The 19,742-nt window shown below is 53.9% G+C and overlaps 1 protein-coding gene across 14 annotated transcripts in view; it reads left to right on the top strand.

The window, feature by feature from the left end:
* Nucleotides 1-19,742, top strand: part of ST3GAL4 (ST3 beta-galactoside alpha-2,3-sialyltransferase 4) — a 60,608-nt gene that overhangs the window by 9,446 nt on the left and 31,420 nt on the right. For 4 of the 14 annotated variants that reach the window (XM_081535017.1, XM_081535013.1, XM_081535019.1 and 1 more), the window contains exon 1: nucleotides 10,220-10,390. The exons of 7 other annotated variants lie outside the window; for them this stretch is intronic. In XM_081535017.1, the coding sequence (XP_081391143.1) occupies nucleotides 10,352-10,390 (39 nt within the window). In that variant the 5' untranslated portion in view covers nucleotides 10,220-10,351. Of the gene's footprint in view, nucleotides 1-9,151; nucleotides 9,255-10,219; nucleotides 10,391-19,742 lie in introns of those variants that run through there. 3 more of the 14 variants (XM_081535015.1, XM_081535012.1, XM_081535010.1) reach the window with 1 other exon arrangement.

Below are 19,742 nucleotides of genomic sequence, written 5' to 3'. Positions count from 1 at the left end.
TCCTATAGAGGTTGCCCACGAGGTGCCAGCTGCTTGTGGCCTAGAAATGAACTTCCAGGGCTTATTCTCTTTGCTGGGAGCTAATCGGCGAATACCCCCTGCCCGAGTTGACATGGCTCAGGTCCCTCTGGCCTGTGCTTGGCTTGGTTTGAGTCTCCACTGCGAGGCTCTTCGTGCCCTGTCCCTCAGCATCCATGTGCTGGGTGGGAGATCTGAGGCTGTCCCCTGGGCCCTGGGCCTCCCTCCCAGCACCTGAAGGAGAGCCAGGAGTCTGGACCTTCCTCCCAGAGCCCAGGTTATCAGGGCTTCAGAGGGAAGGGTGGATGGTAGGAGGAGTTAGAAAGTAGCCTGGGGGACTCGTGCTAGACCTGGAGGCTGATCAGTGTCCGTGACTTGGGAGTGGGCTGCTGCTTGGGGCCATAGGGTCCCTTACCCGTGAGTGGAGGCCCAGGCTGAGGCAGTCCTCGGCGCCTTCTGAGCTGATTTCCCTTTCGTCCCTCACCCGCTTCCCTTCCCAAAGCAGTGACTCACTCCCACTCCTCAGAAACAGACTTCTTTGGGCCCTCCACCCTCCCAGCCCTTTTAGATTCCTAGGATCCAGTTTTCGGATTTAGAACCAAGAATCTGCTCCTCTTAGAACTGTAACAAGTCATAGAAAGGAAGGGCTTCCCTGGTGGCTCTGCCTGCAATAGAGGAGACAGTCAAGACTCCGCCAGCAATACAGGAGACCCGGGTTCGATCCTTGCGTTCGGAAGATCCCCTGGAGGAGGAAATGACAACCCACTCCAGTATCCTTGCCTGGAGAATTCCATGGATAGAGGAGCTTGGCAGGCTACAGTCCATGGAGTCTCAAAGAGTCGGGCACGACTGAGTGACTGACACTTAACACTTTCTTCCCTGCTTTTCTATAGCTGGGGCCAGACCTCCCTTCCTGGGCCCTGTGATCATCTGTGGTTTACCCATGCTGGCTTGGCATCTACTTTGCACTGGGTGCCCACCCAGGCCCTGTGTGGGTGCATTCTCTGGGTGGACTCCTCCACTCAGAGCAGTTTGGCCTCTCAACAGTTTGGCCTCTCTGTCATGGAGAAGATGTCCCTCCAGCTTGCAAAAATACATCATAGTCCCAGCCCATGAGGATGGGGTGGGGACCTCCAGTCTCCTGAAAGAGATCCTTCAGATCAGTGTCCCAGAGGGTCCCAGAGACTGAGGACCAGACCTACAGTTTGTGACAGCCACCAGAACCCAGCTGAGTTCCCAGGCCCTGGGGGTTGGACCGTGGGTGCTAGGGAGCAGGGCAGTCAGGTAGGGGGACACTCGAAAAGTGTACAGGGCCTGACCCTCCCCCGCCCCCCAACTCCTCAGCTGCCTGGGTGTATGCATTCTTCTGCAGGAACTAGCTGGTTTCTCATACCTCTCTACCTCAGGTCCTTCTCCACTCTTGTCCTTTTGGTTTCCTTGAGGAAGTGCCTAGGGCGGGCAGATTTGGGTGCCTGTAGTCATTAATTCCCCTCTCTTGTTGGTCACCCTTTCTTTCCCGGAGGCGCTCAGCACTTGTGCATGCTTGTTCTGAGTGTGCTAGGAGGGGCTGCTGGCCACGCCTGGACTCCAGTTTACTCCTGACCTGTGCCATAATCCGTGTGTGTGTGTGTGAGTGACGCCCTTTAGTCTACAGACGGAGGAAGTAGTCAAGTGTTCGCTACAAGTGGGAGCAGCTGTAGTGATGCCTGGGCCCCAGGCAGGTGCAACGGGCCTCTGCCTGGTGCCCCTGAGGCCCATAGAGGGGGAAACTCTGCCAGGGGCTGCCCTGTGTTGATTGCTCTTCAGATGAGGAAGGCCATCCTGAGCTGCAGATTTTCTTTTAATCTTGGCCCCTTGCCTGGGACCAGTAGCCCTGCAGCTAGATGACTGCCCTATCTCTGCCACCCCTACCCCCTGCAAAGCCATCCTGCAGACACACGATGTGATTGTTCTAGAATTTGAAGCCCTAGCTTCTGCCCCAAGCCCAGGAGGGAGGAGGGTGCTGCTGTGGGGGGTTGGAGGAGGGTGTCGACTTGGGCCTTGAGGGTGGGCAAGGCCTGGTGCCACGTCACTCCTAAGCCTGAGTGTGTTGGGGACTCTGGGATCTTGCTCTCCTGTGGAGGGTGGGGATCATGTTTGCTAGAAAGAGGACAAGAAGCTATTTGCAGGGTGTTGGGCTGGCACACCATTGTTTCTGCCGTGGGTCCAAACCCTCCACCAGGGTGCAGGCTCCAGGGCCTTCGGTGATGCTCCTGCATCCATGGTCTGCCCTGTGTCGTCTGCTGGGGCAGCCTTCACAAATACCTGGCCTTCTAGTAAAAAGGGACTTAGCGAAGAACAGAAGTGGTTACAATTTATCTATCAAGCGCTTAATAAAAGCCTGGCCCAATAAACATCTAAAAAAAAAAAAAAGCTGTGCTGTTCACTTATTTACATCGCCTCATGTAAGCTCACGTGACTCTTTCATTAAGCCCGTTTGTAAATGAAGACAGGGAAGCGTGGGAAGATTAGACCACTTGGCCAAGGTCACATAGTTCCTAAGCAGCTGAGCTGGGACTCTGCCTGCATCCAAAATCTTGTGCTTTTCAGCCCAGTTCTTTACTGTTCCCTAAGCTCATCTTACCCTTCCCTGAGATCTATGAAGAAGGCGAGTCTCAAGGTGTGAAAGGGTTTGCTCAAGGCTATCAGGTGTTGGTGACCAAGGGGAACGTGGCCCTCCTAATTCGCAGTACAGAACTCTGTGCAGCTCTGAACCCCACATCTGGCCCGGCTGGTCCTGGGCTTCCAAACCCCTGTCTCTCTCATCTGGGCAAGGCCAGGTTCCCCTTCCTCCCTCCCTGCTCCTGTGGCCCCTCCCAGCCCCTGCCAGCGCCTACCTCTCCTGCTTTCCCGCCGGTAATTGCTTCCATCTGGCCTGCCCGCCGGCTCCTATTCCTTGGAAATGCGGCTCCCTGGCTGCTGCCCACAAGGCCTCATCCGGCAACAGTGGCGACACAAGGGGATGGGGAGGGGTCCTCTGGGGTCTGAGCTTGGGGACCTGCCTTGGCAGCTGCTCCCGGCACCCCCAGATTCCTGCTGGGCCACAGTGCCTTTGTTCCAGGGTGCTCCTGGACCCCGTCCTGGGCTGGCTCAGGATCAGAGAGGATCCTCAAAGACCCACATCCTTTTTGCTTCTTAGAGGTTACTCCGATCAGGAGGAGGGAGGCCTGGTTGGCAGGCTTGGCAGGAGAGAAGTGGGGGTGGCAGGGCCCTGCCCTGGAGACCCATTGCTCGAAGGTTATGGGAAGGGAACAGCGGCAGATGGGCGATGGCAGGGACCGGGGACCTGGGCGCTCTGGGCAGGTGAGAATGGAGCTGGCTCGTTTCCTTGGGTTCTGAGCAAGAGCCTCAGAGCCAGCAAGACTCGAGATGAAGCTTCGTGCTTTGTTGTGATGAAAAATAAAACTGGCACATTTAACAATGCATCCAGCGCTCTGTGGGCTCCCTTGCCTAGAGAGGGGAGGGAACCAGGTCCTCAGTGAGGCCATCTGGAGATTTCAGGAAGACTCTGCCTGGGGGTGGGCAGGGAATGTGCTGTGTCATTGATGATGTTCAACCATGACCCTGACAGGGATGGTCCAGAGGCGATGCAGGCACAGGAGGGGCATGTTTGTGGTGTGAACTTTCAAGGTGTTTTCCTCCCTGACTCTTGAGTGGTTTCGTGTAAGTTCCAGAAACCTGTCGTGCTCTTTGCCGTGTTATTCTTGCCTGGAATGGTGTCTAACATAATAAATGCTCGGTAAATATTTGTTTGATGAGTGGATGGAGGATATAGATCGGATATGACCTTGTCTTCACCATGTCCCTGCTCCAGTTCCCCCTTTTTTTAGGGTGAGGGCTTCCCAGGTGGAGCCAGTGGTAAAGAATCCACCTGCCAATGCAGGATATGCAGGAGACATGAGTTCGATCCCTGGGTCAGGGAGATCCCCTGGAGGAGGAAATGGCCACCCACTCCGGTCTTCTTGCCTGGAGAATCCCATGGACAGAGGAAGCTGGCGGGCTGCAGTCTGTGGGGTCGCAAAGTGTCAGATTTGACTGTGCACGCACACACTTTCTTGGGGTGAAGGGAGAACAGTTTCCCCTTTGACAGGCTGTTGAGGACCTGGCCCAGCAGCCTATTCAGACCTGAAAGAGGCAAGCAGGAGTCCCCCGAGGAGGGGATAAGCAGGAAGCTGCCCCCTAAGAGGGCATCTGCCCTATGTCCTCACACCAGGGCCAGTTGGTCACCTTCTTGCTCCCATCCCCCTTCCCCCGCCTTCAGGTCCTGATCCTAACCTCCCCTCCTGCCCACAATTTATTTGGGTCCAAGAAAAGCGCCCCAGGAGTGGAACCCTCTACAGTCTCATCTCAGCAGTAAGGGGAGAGGGTTCACCCCCATTCTCGCTTCAACCCAAACAACCTCACTTATTCCTTCTACGTATTGGAGCCCCATACAAAATTGCATTTGAAAGTGGGACAGGGTGTCTTGACTTAAAACCATTTTTGTTCGAAAACCCCCATTGGGTTCCAGCAGGACTGTTCTTACCTCCCTAGCCACGTGTCCATGTCCTCAGCTCTGGCCTCTGCTTCCACTGGTCCCTGACAGTGACTTGGGTGCCTGTGGCCATCCCCTTCCTAGATTGCAGGTGTCCTTCAGCATCCAACTAGAGCCCGTCCTGAGGCTTCCCTGATGGCCCTGCACACCCCTCAAGCCCCAACCTGTGACATCAGGGGACCCTGTCCCCCACACCCCCATGAGCCCAGAGGGGCTCAGATGGCTGGGAGGGCAGGGCCGCATTAGCACTTCTGAAAGAGAGCTCATTTCCAAAAATGTCCCAGCACCTGGGGTCCAGCTCTGTAAATGCTAGCTGGTGCACTTTCTGTGATTCAGGGTGGGGCCCAGAGACTGAAGAGCACTTTCTTTGGGGACCAAGGATCTGGGTAGGTGGTCTCGTCTTCTCTGTCTGGAAGGAAGGTCAAGTGCATATGTGTGTGTATGTGTGTGTTGGAGTCAGTTCCTGTGTATTCACAGCATTTATTCCGGAGTGTGTTTGAGCAGGGATTCGTGTGTTTGTGCTCAGAGATGTGTTTGTAGGTTTTGACACAGAGTGGACCAGAGCAGAGCAGAGATCACCTGAGAAAGAGCTCAGAGTGTTTCCTGGGTGCCTCCCGGCTCCGGGGTGGGGCTGGGGCTGTGGGTTTTCCTGTAGGAGCCCCTGGCCAAGGAGACCCTGGGTCATATTTAATGGGCTGACCCTCCTCCCAGCAGTTCCACCTTCTCTGCACCGGCCCTACCACAGAGGAATCACTGCTGAGACTGGGACAGCGGAGGGCAGTCTACACGTTCCCCAGCAACACTTAGAAGTTTAACCGCCCATTCCTTTCCTCATTAGTGACTTTTGCTTTGAGAGCGCATATCCAATAACGTCCCAGCACCTGCGGTCCGGCTCTATAAATGCTGGCTGGTGTGCTTTCTGTGATTCAGGTTGGGGCCCAGTGACTGAAGAGCACTTTCTTTGGGGGCCAGAAAGCCGGGCAGGTATTTTCTGTCTTCTCTGTCTGCTCCCGGCTGTGTGATCTTCGGCACATCTGGAACCCTGATTCTCCACCAGCACATCTGATAACTGGGCTAACAATGCGGCACACGGGATCGGTCACGCGGCACAGACAATACACGTCGTGAGCTGGGGAGACCTCAGAGGTCCAGGCTGATGTTAGACTGACTCTAGGGCAGGACCTTCGACCGCCTGACTTCCCGTTGCATCCCCGGCACTGGGCTGGCACACAGTAGCCTCTCGGTAACTCCTTTTTGCAAAGGTGGGAGCTGAGACTCAGAAAAGGAACTCACTGTTCAGGTCACAGAGGGACTCTTGCCCCAGGCAGGAGCTACCTCTCCTGTGCTCCCCCCTGCCCCTATCTCTCCTTTCTCTGAAGTCCTGGTTTATCTTCTAGGTTCCAAAGATGTAGGATTGTTGAGGCTGAAACCCCTGGGGCATGGCTGACGGTGGGCTTGGTTGGGTTGGGACCAGTTCTCTGGAAATGCCCCCACCGTATCCTGCTTCTCCTAGACCACCTGTCTGTCTCAGAGGGTGTGGGAGAGCTGCCAGGGGGCATCCTCTCGGGCTGGGTGGGCCCTTCTCTCACTTCTCCTTTATGCTAAATTGTGTCCCACTCTTTGCGACCCCATGGACGGTAGCCTGCCAGGCTCCTCTGTCCATGGGATTTTCCAGGACACGAATATTGGAGTGGGTTGCCATGTCCTCTTTTCCTTTAGTCCCATCTTTGGTCCCTTTCCTGAGCATCCACGCCACAGCCTTCCTTCCCTCCCCTTCCAGTTTCTCTCCCCTTCTTCTCCAACCACCCCATTTCCTTTGTGTCTGCCCTTCCTTCTTTCCCTTGCCCCTCTGACCCCGCCCCACTGCAGGTCTTGGCACCCACACTGTTCTGCTTAACATGGCAGCTGGACTTCGGGTGGGCCGGGCGGTCGCCCTGCAGGCCGTGGAGACTCCGGAGGGCCTCCTCCTTGGCAGCCCCAGTGTTTTCGACTGAGATGGCTTGTCCAGCAGTTGGGTTTGGTGAAGGCACAGGGCCTGCCGCCCCCAAGTGCCAATGCTCTCATCTTACGCTTAGCTTCCTGGGCCCTTACCTGCCTCCTTGGACATATTCCTGGGCGGGAAGGCAGGCTCTCATCCCAGACCTACAGCGCCTCCCAAGAAGCGTTGGCTGGTGGAGCTTCTCTGGACTCTGACCTCTATTCCCCACCCTCTTCTCCCCAGAACACAAAGGCTTTTCCCCAGAGGTACCTGGAGTGGCGGAGGCTGGTCAGAGCAGAGAGGAGAGTTCTGCTCAGATGCCTTTCAAGTGAGCACAGATGAGTGTCCATGGGTTGTGTGCCTGACAGAACGCAGGCCTGCATCCATGGGCAGACAAGAATAGGGTGCACTGGTATCAGTCTGGGCACCCCTCGAGGCCTTCACTGTGCAGCCCTGTCCCAGCCCTGAGCTCTCCTCTCTGGCTTTGGGGCCCTGGTTTTGCACCCAGGCTCTGCTCTGTCTTGGGGGCCAACTGGTCCCCTGCTGTGGTCCCACGCGATGGTGACTGATCCCTGGCCACCCATTCAGCTGCCTGGGGACCCTGGGGCCAGCATTCGCCCCCCCCCCTCCAAAAGGGAGGCGTGTAGGGGCTTCCTGCCCGATGTCTCACCCCTGCCAAGGCGGAGGGAATGGGGAACAGCTGCGCTGGCCGTTCCCGGCTCCGTATGGATTTGGTTTGACAACAAAGCTCCCTCTGTGTGTTCCCGGGCCCCTTACATAACCGGGGCGGGGGAGGCAGGCAGGAGGAGTTGGAGATGGGGACAAGGAGACACCAGGATGGGGCGGCTGGAAAGGGGACAGGGACTGGGAGGAGAGGGGAGGGGTGTGCGGGAGAGACTAGTCATCGAGGAGGTAGATAGTGAGGGTTGGAGGGAGGAGAGGTGCTTGGCTCGACCCCGCGGTTCCACTTCTTGCCTCCCAGGGTGGGAAGAAGATCGGTTTCCAGTCCTCTGCCTTTGTCCTGTGGATGCCTTGTCTTCCTTGCTGGAGCCCCCACCTGTCAGCCCAGGACCTGCAGAGGAGGGGAGCGGAGTGTGGGGGACGCTTGGGGCCTGGGCCTGAGAGGTGTCCTCACCCGACCCAGTCACTGATCACATTCCCTAAAGATGGGAGTCCGTCTCCCAGGACCTGGGCCTGGGGAGCCACTCCAGGTATTCTCTCTGTGGTGGTGCTGAGCCTGTTGGGGAGGGGGGCCCAGGCCTCCCAGCTCAGCACTCACTCTCCCATCCGAGGCATCTCAGGTCCAGGCCCTCAATCCCTTCAGAGGCTGGTGGCCCTGCACACTGCCTCCATCAATAATAAGACCCTCTCTGCTCCCTGTGGCAGTCCCTGCAGCTATCCAAATAGAGTGAGAAGAAAATGTTCTCTTTCTAGAACAGCTGGACTGACAGGCCAGGAAGGCCAGGTGCGCTGGCCAGGCTTGGGTGTGTCCCAGGACCCTGATCCTGACAGCTCCCGGGCAGGATGAGGGCTCTCGGAAGAGGATGGATGGGGCCTCCCACTTGCAGACGGGGCCAGGGCCCCGCAGAGGCTGGCCTCCTGGGCCTTCTCTGGGCCGGTGACTCCTCCATGCCTCAGTTGCTCCGAGTCGGCTTATGGCCCCAGCTCCCTTGGAAGGAGCCTCTGGTGTGAGCTGGCCCCGAGGGGGTTGCTGGTGTGAAGGCCGCCCTTCCAGCCTGAGAGAACAAGGACGGGTCTTAAAAGGGTAGAGGGGAGGAGCTGCTGGCCGAGCTTGGGGTTTTCCTGGGCCCGAGTGATGGAGCACTCAGCGGTCTGGCTTGTGGCTTGACTCTGGGCACCACCCTCCATTAGATTTAGGATGCCCGCCCAGGGGCGTCCTGTGGGACCTCGGGCCAGCAGCTCTGGGGAGAGGTGGTGTGGGCGAGGCACAAACCAGCCAAGCAAGCCCGAGAAGCCTCAGTCCCCAGGCCCTGACTGTCCCAGTCTTGCCCTCCTCCACCGCCAGGACTGGGTGCCAGGTTGAGTGTGGAATTGCTCGTGCCTTAGGACTTGAGCCCACAAGGGCTCGAATGGGGCAGGAGGTGGGCGGGGGAGTGTCCTGGATTTGTGTGCGGGCGGGTGAAGATTAGCTGCAGGTGCAGAGAGGCTGAGACAGGCCAGGAGGGTGGTGAGTGAGCACGAGGGGCTGGTGGGGGTGTCCTCCTCCAGGGCAGCAGCCTCCATCCCCTGCCTGACCTTGGCCACCGGCTGCCCTAGATCACTCCCTTACCCCCGGGGACACCTTTACAAGACTGTTCATCCTCCTCCCTTGCTTTCCTGCAGCCTGCCTCCCTCGCGACTCACCTTCCCAGGTTCTTCTGAGCCTGACAGGGGTGTGGGGCTCCCGGCCAGGGAGCTGGGCTTGGCTGCCCCAAGCCAGGAGCCCACGGTCTCCCTTTACTCAACTTTTGGAGATGCAGAGATCCCCAGAGGGCTGGTTCAGCCACTCCTGGCTCCTCCCGAAGCTCAGGCTCCTTGGCTGACAGCCCAAGGGACCTGCAGCCTGACAAACAAACTCTGGTGGAGCTGGAGCTGAAGTTGAAGGAAGCCGGTGGGCAGTGCCCTCCTCGAGGGATGGGGGAAGAGAGTACCCTGGCAGAGGGGGCCCAGCTGGCCCCAGAAGCTGTATGTTGGGGCTGGGGGTAGGGTGGGCAGGGAGGAGGAGGAAGTGTGTGTGTGAGTGTGTGTGTGTGTAGGAGTCAGTTCCTCTGTATTCCCAGGATTTATTCCGGGGCGTGCTCTTGTGTTTGAACAGGGATTCATGTGTTTGTGCTCAGACATGTGTTTGTAGGTTTCGACACACAGGGTCTGAGTGGACCAGAGCTTGAAAAAGAGCTCAGAGTGTCTTCTGGGTGCCTCCTGGCTCTGGGGTGGGGATGGGGCTGTGGGTTCTCCTGTAGGAGCCCCTGGCCAAGGAGACCCTGGGTCATATTTAATGGGCTGACCCTCCTCCCAGCAGTTCCACCTTCTCTGCGCCAGCCCTACCGCAGAGGAATCACTACTGAGACTGGGGCGGCGGGGGGCAGTCTACTCGTTTCCCAGCAACACCTAGAAGTCTAGTCGCCCATCCCTTCCCTAATGGGTAACCTTTACTTCGAGAAGAGTTGAATATACAACTAATTCGTGGAAAAGCCTTACTAATGTAAGAAGGACCTCAAAAGGGTCTCTCTTACCCAATCTTTACTCCCAGGGGACAGGCTGATACAGGAAACAGAGGTCATGTTTTCCTTCTCCACGGTTTCATTTCTTCTCTAGACACCCCACCCTGGGGGCTGTGTACCCGCCACCCAGTCAGCGTGCACAGCCCTCCGCTCTTGCCCTCTGCGGCTCTGACCCTGTTGGGCTCCTACTAGGAATTCAGATGTGGACTGAACTTTGCCCTGCTGGGGGACTTTGGGAGTTCCGGCTCTGGAGAGGGGGACACCAGGCTGGACTGAGCTGAGGCTCAAGTGGAGAGGACACTGCCCCTGGAGCTGCTGGGGGGCAGAGGTGTGGCTCAGAGAAGGTGGATTGCTCCATGGCGCTGGCTAGGGGGCTGTGGCCACGCCCTGTTGGAGCCTGACATCTTCTCCAGGAGGGGCTGTACCCGCAGAGGGAGGGCAGCTTCTCCGCTGATACCTCCAGCTGGCTCCTACGTGGGATCCCCGTGTAGTGAGTGCAGGCAGAGTGTGGGTGGCAGTCTGTCCCCCTGCCTCGCACCCCGGGGCAGCTGTGTGTGTTCCATGCAGCGTGTACAGTGGACCCAGCAGCCGGGAGGAGAGGTGAGTGTGCGCGTGGTTGTGGTGGCAGGCGGGAGCTGTTGACCCCTCCCCATGCTGGGCTGGGGGCAGACCTTGAGTGGAGGGGGACTGCCATCCGTCCGGGGAGGCCCAGACCAAGAGCGTCCTTCAGCTTCCAGGGCCCAAGTGCTTGCTCTGGGCCAGGCCGGTACTGAGGCTGCGTGCTTTCAATCCTGGGCTACGTTTTGAGGCTCCCACACCTCCCAGAACTTGTTCTTGCTGCTCCCATTTTACAGGTGGGAAATCTGAGGCCCAGGAGATGTAGGAGCTAGTCCAGAGCGACCCCAGACAGCTCACCCCAATTCATGGGTGCCAGAGAATGAGCAGTTCAGACTGCTTGAAGTCTTTATTTCTGGAGACCTCCGGGACCCTTCAAGTATCTCTCTGTGCCTCAGTTTCCTCATCTGTAAATCGGGATTCTTTACCGCTGGGCCACCTGGGAAGCCCCACCATATAGAGTGTTTTAAAAATTAAATCAGATGATGCACAAGAGCTGCTGGACGCCCCAGGGATCTTTTTAAAACTGAATCCAGAGGGTTATGCCTCTGTTTATACCCTCTGGTGACTTTTCCAAGGACCTTGAGTAATGTCCAGGCTCCGGGGTGGCATGTGATGTCCTGTACTACCCCATCAGTGGGCCTCCCTGGCACTACCACCGGCCCTTCCTCCCCATCTCCGGTCACTTGGGACTTGTTTCTGTTACTCATACTTGACAAGCCTCAGGGTCTTTTGCTCTTCTCTTTGGCTGGAAACTCCGCTCCCCTCAGTGCCAGCCCCCTTCCACCCCCTCCTTTCCACGTCTGAGGTCTAAGCCAAGGACCTGCCGACTCTTCATCCTAAGGTATGCCCGTCTCTCTCTGCTCCATGCCCCTGTTCTATTGGCCTCACCCTTGTGTTTCACCATCACCGTTTCTTATTTATCTATGTGGTCCTAGGGTGTCTTCCCCACCAGGTGTATGCTGCAGGAGCCCAGGCCTGTTACCTGCTTTCCTGCTGTAGTTCAGTGCCCAAGCCAGCACCCTGGGTGCAGTAGGCCCACAGTGCCCATCAGCTCGTGGTTCTTCGGTGCTGCTCGGCCTGCCCGTGTCCCTGGAGGCCTCACACCCCCAACCTGCCTTGGTTCAGGGCTGTTGTTGCTGACTCGCCCTTCTGAGGAAAACAGGGGACAGGGAGGTGTCCCCTTGGGACTCCTGGCCCTGCACAGGATCTGTCCTCAGTGTGACCTTCACTTAGAACATCGCCCAGCAGCCTGAGGTTCAGGAAGTGGGTACCAGTGGGCCAAAGGTGGCGGAACTCTTTCCCTAGAAACCACATCTGCTCGTAAAAAAAGGCTATCTGTGAGTTCAGAGGAAATGACACAGAAATATAAATACGAATGAGCTGACGATGCCAACTTTCCCAGGGCACCCCCTGCACTTCAGTGTACACCCAGATTCAGCCCCCACTCCCCACCCAGGCCGGGCCATACAGCCAGTGTGCCGGGCTGTGCCCGCTGCCCCTGCCATTCCCTGTCTGTGGAGTGGGACGCAAAGAGAGAGAAGAAGGGCTCGTGTCCACTGGACCCCTGAGAGGGAAAGACAAAGTGTGTTCTGGAGTCTGAGACCAGCAGCTTCTACTTTTCTACGGTAACCTCTTGGAGCTCCTCTTACCTAGCCTATCCAGCCACCAGGAGGAAGGGCTTCGTTTTTATCTCCATTGGACACAAACTTGGGGCCAGTAAGTGGTTGATCTGGAATTCAGGTCTGGGTGTGTAAGTACTCCGGAGTTTACATTCCTTTTTTTTTTTTTCCTTCTTCTCTTTTCCTTTTAGCAGAACTTGAGTTGAAAGTGTATCTCATGCACCCATTAAAAAAAAAATTAAACGTAAAAGGTCTTAAACATAAAGAAGGTCTTTCTCCCATTCTCAACCCCTGCCCCCTTAGTTTCTTTTGCATTCTTTAAATAATCGATTCCTGTAGAGACATAGCCACGTCAGCATGTAAGTCATCTGGTAGAAGGGCATTGGAGATACACGGAACACTGCTCTCCACCTGCTTTTTTGAAGTTTCATCGTGTGCTTGGGAGGTCTTTTGGTGACATTGTGTTGACACGTGCATCCGCTTTTTCACAGCTGCATAGTGTTTCATGCGTTATTTGTGTGTTGTTGCTTCTAAACAGGTCCTTGTGTATTTTCGGTAGATTTTCAAGTCATTTACATCTTTCGCTGTTGCAAATGGTGCTGTGTGTAAAGATCATGATGGAAATGTTCATGCAAACACAGGAGACTTTTCTGTAGAAGTAACGATGGAATTCCCAGGCTAAGGGGATTTCAACAGATATTGCCAAGTCACTTCCAAAAAGGTCACCGTGATTCACCCCGATCTTAGAAAGGGCCTGTTCCCCACCTCCTCCAGCTCTGGCAGGCCTCTGGAGCTTTGCCGTTAAGATCAGTGAAGAACAAGCCTTTCCTCTGTGCCATTATATTATGTATTGTAAGCTGCTCATTCATGTCCTTTGCCCATTTCTCTGTTTGATTTGTTGACTTGTTTCCTTATTGACTTGCATGAGCAGATTATGGGCTAAAGGCAATTCTTTGGTCTGCTACGCATATGTTAGGGGGGTACTTTTCCTAGTTTGTCATTTGTCTTTTAACTGTTCATTCTCCCTCTCTCTCTCTCCCCATTCTTCCTTCCCTTCTGCTCCTTAAATCTTTATGTTGTTGAATTTTCCTTTTCTTTTATAGCTTCTGAATTTTTGGCTTAAAATCTGTACTCAGTGTCTTCAATATAAAAATATTTCAAAATGGAAAGGATAACAGAATTCTATATGGCTGCCAGATTTGCAGATGTTAATGTTTTTGCATATTATGTCTGATGTTTTAAAAGAAATAAAGTATTTAGAAGAATAGAACGAAGCCCTGACTCTATAATCCATCCCAGTCTATTTGATCTCTTGGTGAATGTAATAGTCACGAAGAGTTGGGCGATTCCTCAATTTTTTTTTTTTAACTTTTAATTTTATATTGGAGCATAGCCGATTAACAATGTTGTGACAACAGCCAAGAGACTCAGCCATATATATACCTGTATCCATTCTCCCCCAAATTCCCCTCCCATCCAGGCTCCCACATAACATTGAGTAGAGTTCCCAGTGCTGTACTGTAGGTTCTTGTTGGTTTTCCATTTTAAATGTAGCAGTGTGTACATGTCAATCTCCATGTTTTTTTAAATTCTTATAGCTCATATACCCTCTGTATAGTCTTGTTTTATGTGTTTTTAAGGTTAATGAGATCATACTACTTGTATCCTCTTACAGCATTTTAAAAAGCTTAAGCATCAGGTTTATCCTAATAGATCCATATGAGGAATTTTTTCAATTTAAGTCACTGTATAGTATTTAATTGTGTGATAATACAGAGTTTGTTCAGCTCTCCCTCCATTTGTGGACATTTAAGGCATTTCTATTCCTTTGCTGTTGCCACAGTGCTGCAATAAACATCCTTGGTGTGTGTACACATACAAAGGTGAGTTCCTCTGGACTATACAGGGAAGTGGAATTACTGGATTGTAGAATATGCCCACCTTCAGCTTTACTATTAATAGATACTATGAATTACTGTTTTAAGCCTTATGTCAGTGAACTGCCAGCAATGTGCAAGAAGTCACGTTTGGTTTTAATCTGCATTCCCTGGTCACTTAGTGAGGTTGGACATCTTTTCACGTTTATAAGGTGTGTGGGTTTAAGCTGTGAATTGCCCTTTCCTGTCCTTTGCTTTAGTCTCTTCAGTTTCTTGGTCTTTTTCTGATTGATTGGAAGGATTACTGCTATATCCAGGTATTTGGTGATGATGTGCCGTCTCTGACTTGTCCAAGGCCGAAACTCTTTACCACGGCACCAATGCCTCTGCCTGTGGCTGGGCAGTTTTGTGAGGATATGTTCTGCAAATGGGGTACTGCTTAGGAGAGGGGTCTGATCAGGGTTCTTGGCACCTTCTCTAGGAGGTGATATACCCCAAAAGGGAGAGTGGCTTCTCCAATGAAGCCTCATCCCTCTTCTCCATCCCATGTTCTCCCCATCCCAGCAACACACCTTGAGCCTGGCTAGGACATGGGATCCACGTTTAGTTCATGCAGAGTCTGGGTGGCAGTACCCTTTCCCTGGGCAGCTGTGTGTCCCATGCAGTGTGCAGTGGCCCCAGCTGCTGGGAGGAGAGGTGAGTGCAGTTATGGCTGTGGTTGCAGGTGGGAGCTGTGGACTCCTCCCTGTGCTGGGCTGGGGCAGACCTTGAACAGAGAGGGACTGCCATGTGCTGGAGGGCAGGGGGTGGGTGGGGAGTGGCCCAGACCAGGAGTTACCTTCAGCTTCCAGGGCCCAAGTGCTTTCTCTGGACCCGGGCGGTATGGAGACTGTAGGCTCTCAATCCTGGGCTATGTTTTGAGTCTCCCACGCCTCCGAGAACATATTCTTGCTGCTCTCATTTCACAGATGGGAAATGAGGCCTAGGACATGTAGAAGCTTGTCGAGGGACACCCAGCCCCATGACCACCTGGGTTGAACCCCAGGTCTGTGTCCAGACCCCTTTCTTCTACTTCCAGGAGGCCAAGGGTACTTGGAGGTCTGGGGCTTGCTGGCTGGGGTGTTAGCCCAGGCTGGCCCTCTTGAGCAAGTAAGATGAAGGGAGGTTTCCAGGTCATAGGGTGTCTCCAGGCTTGGAGCCCTCCTGGCACCCCACAGGGTGTGCTGGCATCAGCTTACAGTGTGGTCCAGGCACCTTGGAGCTGGTAGTGATTGAAGTGAGTCAGAGGTAACAATAGCCAGTTCTGCAGAAACAACACCTTCTTGGTATAAAGTTGTGTTTGTAACCATAGCATCATCCACTTGGCACAAAAGCATGGCCCTGGCTGGCTCTGCAAGGTCTGGAACTGAGCCTCTAACAAGCCCCCGGTGCCTCGTTTGCCCAGGTCATTGCAAAGGAAGGGTCTGGAATGTTTTAACTTGACTAAACTTTCTGTTCATACTTGTTCTGCTAATTTGCTCATTCATTTAGACATCTGTTCATTTCAATATTCGTTACTTATCCACTGCGCATCAGGTGTTACGTTTGGTGCTGGAGATACTGTGGGCCCTACGAAGTCGCTGCTTTCCTGGGTCGCCAGATCTCCTGAGTACGGGAGATGGTGTGGTGTACCTGCTACAGAAGCAGATAAAACAGGGCAGTGGTGCGGAACAGACTGTGGGAGTGATGGGGGAGCCTGGGACCCTGCGCCGGGAGGAAGCATGAGTACCAGGACCCTTGAGGGCTGGCTGAGAGAGCAGCCTGGTCTTGGGTCCCACCAGTGATATCAGGTCCCTCACCGTTTATATTATAATCAACCCCCGACAAGGACCCAGATGTGAAACTGTTGACTCTGACCTTGCCTTCACCTCCATCCTCAGATGGGATTGGGGTGCAGATGGGGGCATGTGAGCTAAGATTCTTATCTTTGGGGAGGGGAGGGTGTGTTTAGGAAGTCTGGTGAAGCCTTGGGGGTTCACCCGGGACTTCCTCAGTTCAGTTGGCATCCAGTTCTGCACCGTGTAAGGTTCAGCCCTTAATGCTGTGCTTTCGGTCAGAAAACAGACTGAAAAACAGTGTTTTTTCAGTGATGTTCTAATCTACCCACATGCCACAGAGTTGCAGCCTTTGGATTCCACTTAGCACATAGGGCAGGAGTACTGTCACTCTTTCTGAGTGTTTCCTTTGTCCCTGGAGGATCAAATAGTAAAGAATTTGCCTGCAAAGCCAGAGACCCAAGTTCAGTCCCTGGGTCGAGAAGATCCCCTGGAGAAGGGAATGACAACCCTCTCGAGTAATCTTGCCTGGGAAATCCCATGGACAGAGGAGCCTGGTGGGCTACACAGTTCATGGGGTCACAAAGAGTAGGACACGACTGAGCGACTAACACTTTTTTCTGTGTGCTTTACCTACCTTCTCTTGTTCACCACCATAACCAAACTGGTAGGGACTCTCTACCTCCATTTTGCAGATTGGGAGACTGAGGCTTAGGGATGTTCAGTGGTTTCCCCAAAGTCATAGTCTGGCAAGTGAACAAGGCAGGGTTCAATCCTGGAGGCCAGTCGCTGGTCACAGCTTTTGGCCAGAGCAGGAGACAAGGTCCTGGGGAAGAAGTTCGGCCTGACCCGTGTGCCAGCCATCACGGCTGTCCTCTGGGCACCCAGGAAGAGCCAGCCAGGGCCATGCTTTTGTGCCAAGTGGATGATGTTATGGGTACAAACACACCCTTACACCAAGAAGTCGTTGTTTCTGCAGAACTGGCTATTGTTACCTTTGACTCACTTCAATCACTACCAGCTCCAAGGTGCCTGGACCACACTGTAAGCTGATGCCAGCACACCGGGGTGCCAGGAGGGCTCCAAGCCTGGAGACACCCTATGACCTGGAAACCTCCCTTCATCTTACTTGTTCAAGAGGGCATGCAGGGAGGGGCTGAGAGCCAGTCCCGGGTGAGATGCCGGGGTCAGGAGGAGGTTAGGTGCAGGCAGAGTGGAGACTGGGCTGGTGGGCCAGGTGATACTGTCACCTTGAACTGTGCCTCAGCAGAGGGGACGTAGACAGAGGAGAGGAGGGTCTTCGTGACTCTGATGCACTTGAGACCTGAGGATGGTGCTCACTGTGACCAAGAATCAGTGTAAAGGAGCCCTTGGCCTCCCAGCCACGGTGTAGCCCTCTGGAAACGGATTCAGCTTCATACACGCTTCTGGTGCTTCTAGTGGGGCCTGGGAGACTGGTCCTGTGCTGTCCAATAGAAATGCAGTGGGAACCACTGAAGCAAGTCACATAGGTAATTTTAAAGTAAAAAAAATTAATTTAGCCACATGTTCAAAAAGTAAAAATAAGGTGAATTTAATTTTACTGTTTTAACCCAGTATAGACAAAAGACTCTTTCAGTGTGAGATCAATGTAAATAATTTTTTAAAAAAATACAATTGCTTTCTAAAATGACGGCTCTCAGAAGGTCAGGCCGAGGCTTTCGCCCCTGGGCCGCCCACGAAGGGAAGTGTGGGCTGCTGGTTGGCTGCCACCGTGTAAATGAAGCTTCCCTGGTGGCTCAGCAGGTAAAGAATTTGCCTACAGTGAAGGAGATCCAGGGACCATCCCTGGGTTGGGAGGATCCCTTGGAGGAGGAAATGGCAACCCACTGCAGTATTCTTGTCTGGGAAATTCCATGAACAGAGGATCCTGGTGGGCTTTAGTCCATGGGGGTCTCAAAGAGTTAGACATGACTGAGCAACTAACACTTTCATATTTTCACACACTTTCAATGTAAATAATTTTTAAGGTGATTGTGTACTGTTTTTGGTAGTGAGTCTTTGAAATCCAGTGTATGTTCCCTGGCCGACAGCGCTCCTCGGCGTGGTCTGGCCACACTGCAAGTGCCCCATGGCCACATGAGGCTGTGGTCATCTCTGCCCAGATGGGACGCCACGGGGCTGGTGCCGTCCACCGTCTTCAGAAGGGGCATCTGGAAGCCAGAGGGAGGGAGGGGACTGGCCATACTGTTGGCTTCAGGCCCCAATCCTGTAGGGCCTTTAGCTTAGACTCCTGGGGGCCGGGTTCATCGGCTCCTGGGTGGGAGGCATAAGGGAGGAACAGTGCTGCCTGGGAACCTGGGGCAGATCCCCGGCCACACCGGAGTTTCACTTTGTTTATTCTCATGAACCTGTATTGTTGATTCTCCACCCCATCATAACACTGCAGCTTTTTTCCTGAGCGAATGGAATTCAGAGCTCCTTCCCCACCCGGGCCGACTCCAGAAACATGATTTTCATGTGGTGTCTTGTGACTGGCAGCTGATAAAGTGGACCATATCAGTGTTTCTTTACAGGAGGTTGCAGGCCAGGGCTGTTTGAGATGCCGGTTGTGGAGGCCGGGGTACCTTGTGGACCCCACGGGTGGGGAACAGAGAGGCTTCCTGCCCTGCACAGGGAATCCTCTCCTTTTCTCTAAGCTTGGATGTCTGGAGAGGTGCCACGTCTGCCCACTGGTGGGCCTTGAGGCAGTTGGTCAATTACTCTGTCCTTTGCTGCCTCACAGAGCGGGGCCAAGACCAGCTAACTCCTCACCGGTCCTGCTGAGATCATGCTGTGCTGTTCAGGCTGGGGAAGAGGCACAGTGCAGCCTGTGTCTAGCTAGCAGTCAGGCCAGAGGGGCTGGAGTGGGTATCTGATCTATTACTATTGCCTCTTCCCCTCTCGCTCGGCCTGCTCTGTGACAGTGAAGTTCCTGACGATTAGATCCACTGATAAATTCAACAAATTTGTATCTAGAGCCTGCTGAGTGCCAGTCACTGTTACAGACATGGTTGATCCAGCATCAAACAAAACAACAGAAGTTCTTTGTAGGCGCGGAGTACCGGTGGGCTAAGTCGCTTCTGTCGTGTCTGACTCTATGCAACCCAATGGGCAGTAGCCTACCAAGCTCCTCTGTCCATGGGATTCTCCAGGCAAGAATATTGGAGTGGGTTGCCATTTCCTCCTCCAGGGGATCTTCCTGACCCAGGGATCAAACACATGCCTCTTATGTCTCCTGCATTGGCAGGTGGGTTCTTTACCACTGGTGCCACCTGGGCTAGCGGTCGAGGAGAGGGATCAAAAATGTCAGGTGTCGGGGGGATTTTTGACGGGAGGTGGAGAAGATGAGTGGAAAGCTGAATGGGGAGATATCAAGCCTGTGTCTGGGGGGACAGCATTCCAAGCTGAAGGAACAGCCTGGTCAAGAGCAGAGGGTAGGCCCAGCCCAATCAAGAACAGGGAATCCTGTGTGAGTGAAGCAGAGTAAATGAGGAAAACAGGGAAGGAGGGCAGAGAGGTGCTGGCCAGGAAGTCGCGTGCATCCTCACAGATCAGAGCAAGGGCTTGGCCCATCTCTCTGGGTAGACGGGAGCCATAGAGGTGATTTTGAGCTGAGGAGTGTTGATTCAGATGACTGGTCATTCTAGAGAACTGCAGTTAGTGGACCGCACCCAGGAGTGGCTGAATATAACAGAGCAAGACTCCAATGACTTGTGTTCTCACCTTGCCTTACCTCCCAGTTGCATTAGTTACGTTCAAGTCATCATCCACACTAGGCCCTTGTTAAGAAATAAAATACGCCTTGCAAGTTTGCTTCTCTTGGAAAATATGCGGTTTGACATTCTTTATCTTTAATCACAATCTGTCCCAGATAAATAATAGTTTGGGAATGTCTGTAACTTAAATACTCGTTGGACCACCTTCGGGAAAGAAATGCAAAGAAATAGTTGTACCTGGAAGCTAGATGTGAATTTCTGGCGGAACAGGAAATATTATTATAACA

Source organism: Giraffa tippelskirchi, chromosome 10 (genome assembly GCF_054371585.1).
Source record: "Giraffa tippelskirchi isolate mGirTip1 chromosome 10, T2T-mGirTip1v1.2.pri, whole genome shotgun sequence".
NCBI classification, from domain to species: domain Eukaryota; kingdom Metazoa; phylum Chordata; class Mammalia; order Artiodactyla; family Giraffidae; genus Giraffa; species Giraffa tippelskirchi.
The sequence above is the reverse complement of the archived record's forward strand: the minus strand, read 5'-3'. Positions and strand labels throughout refer to the sequence as shown.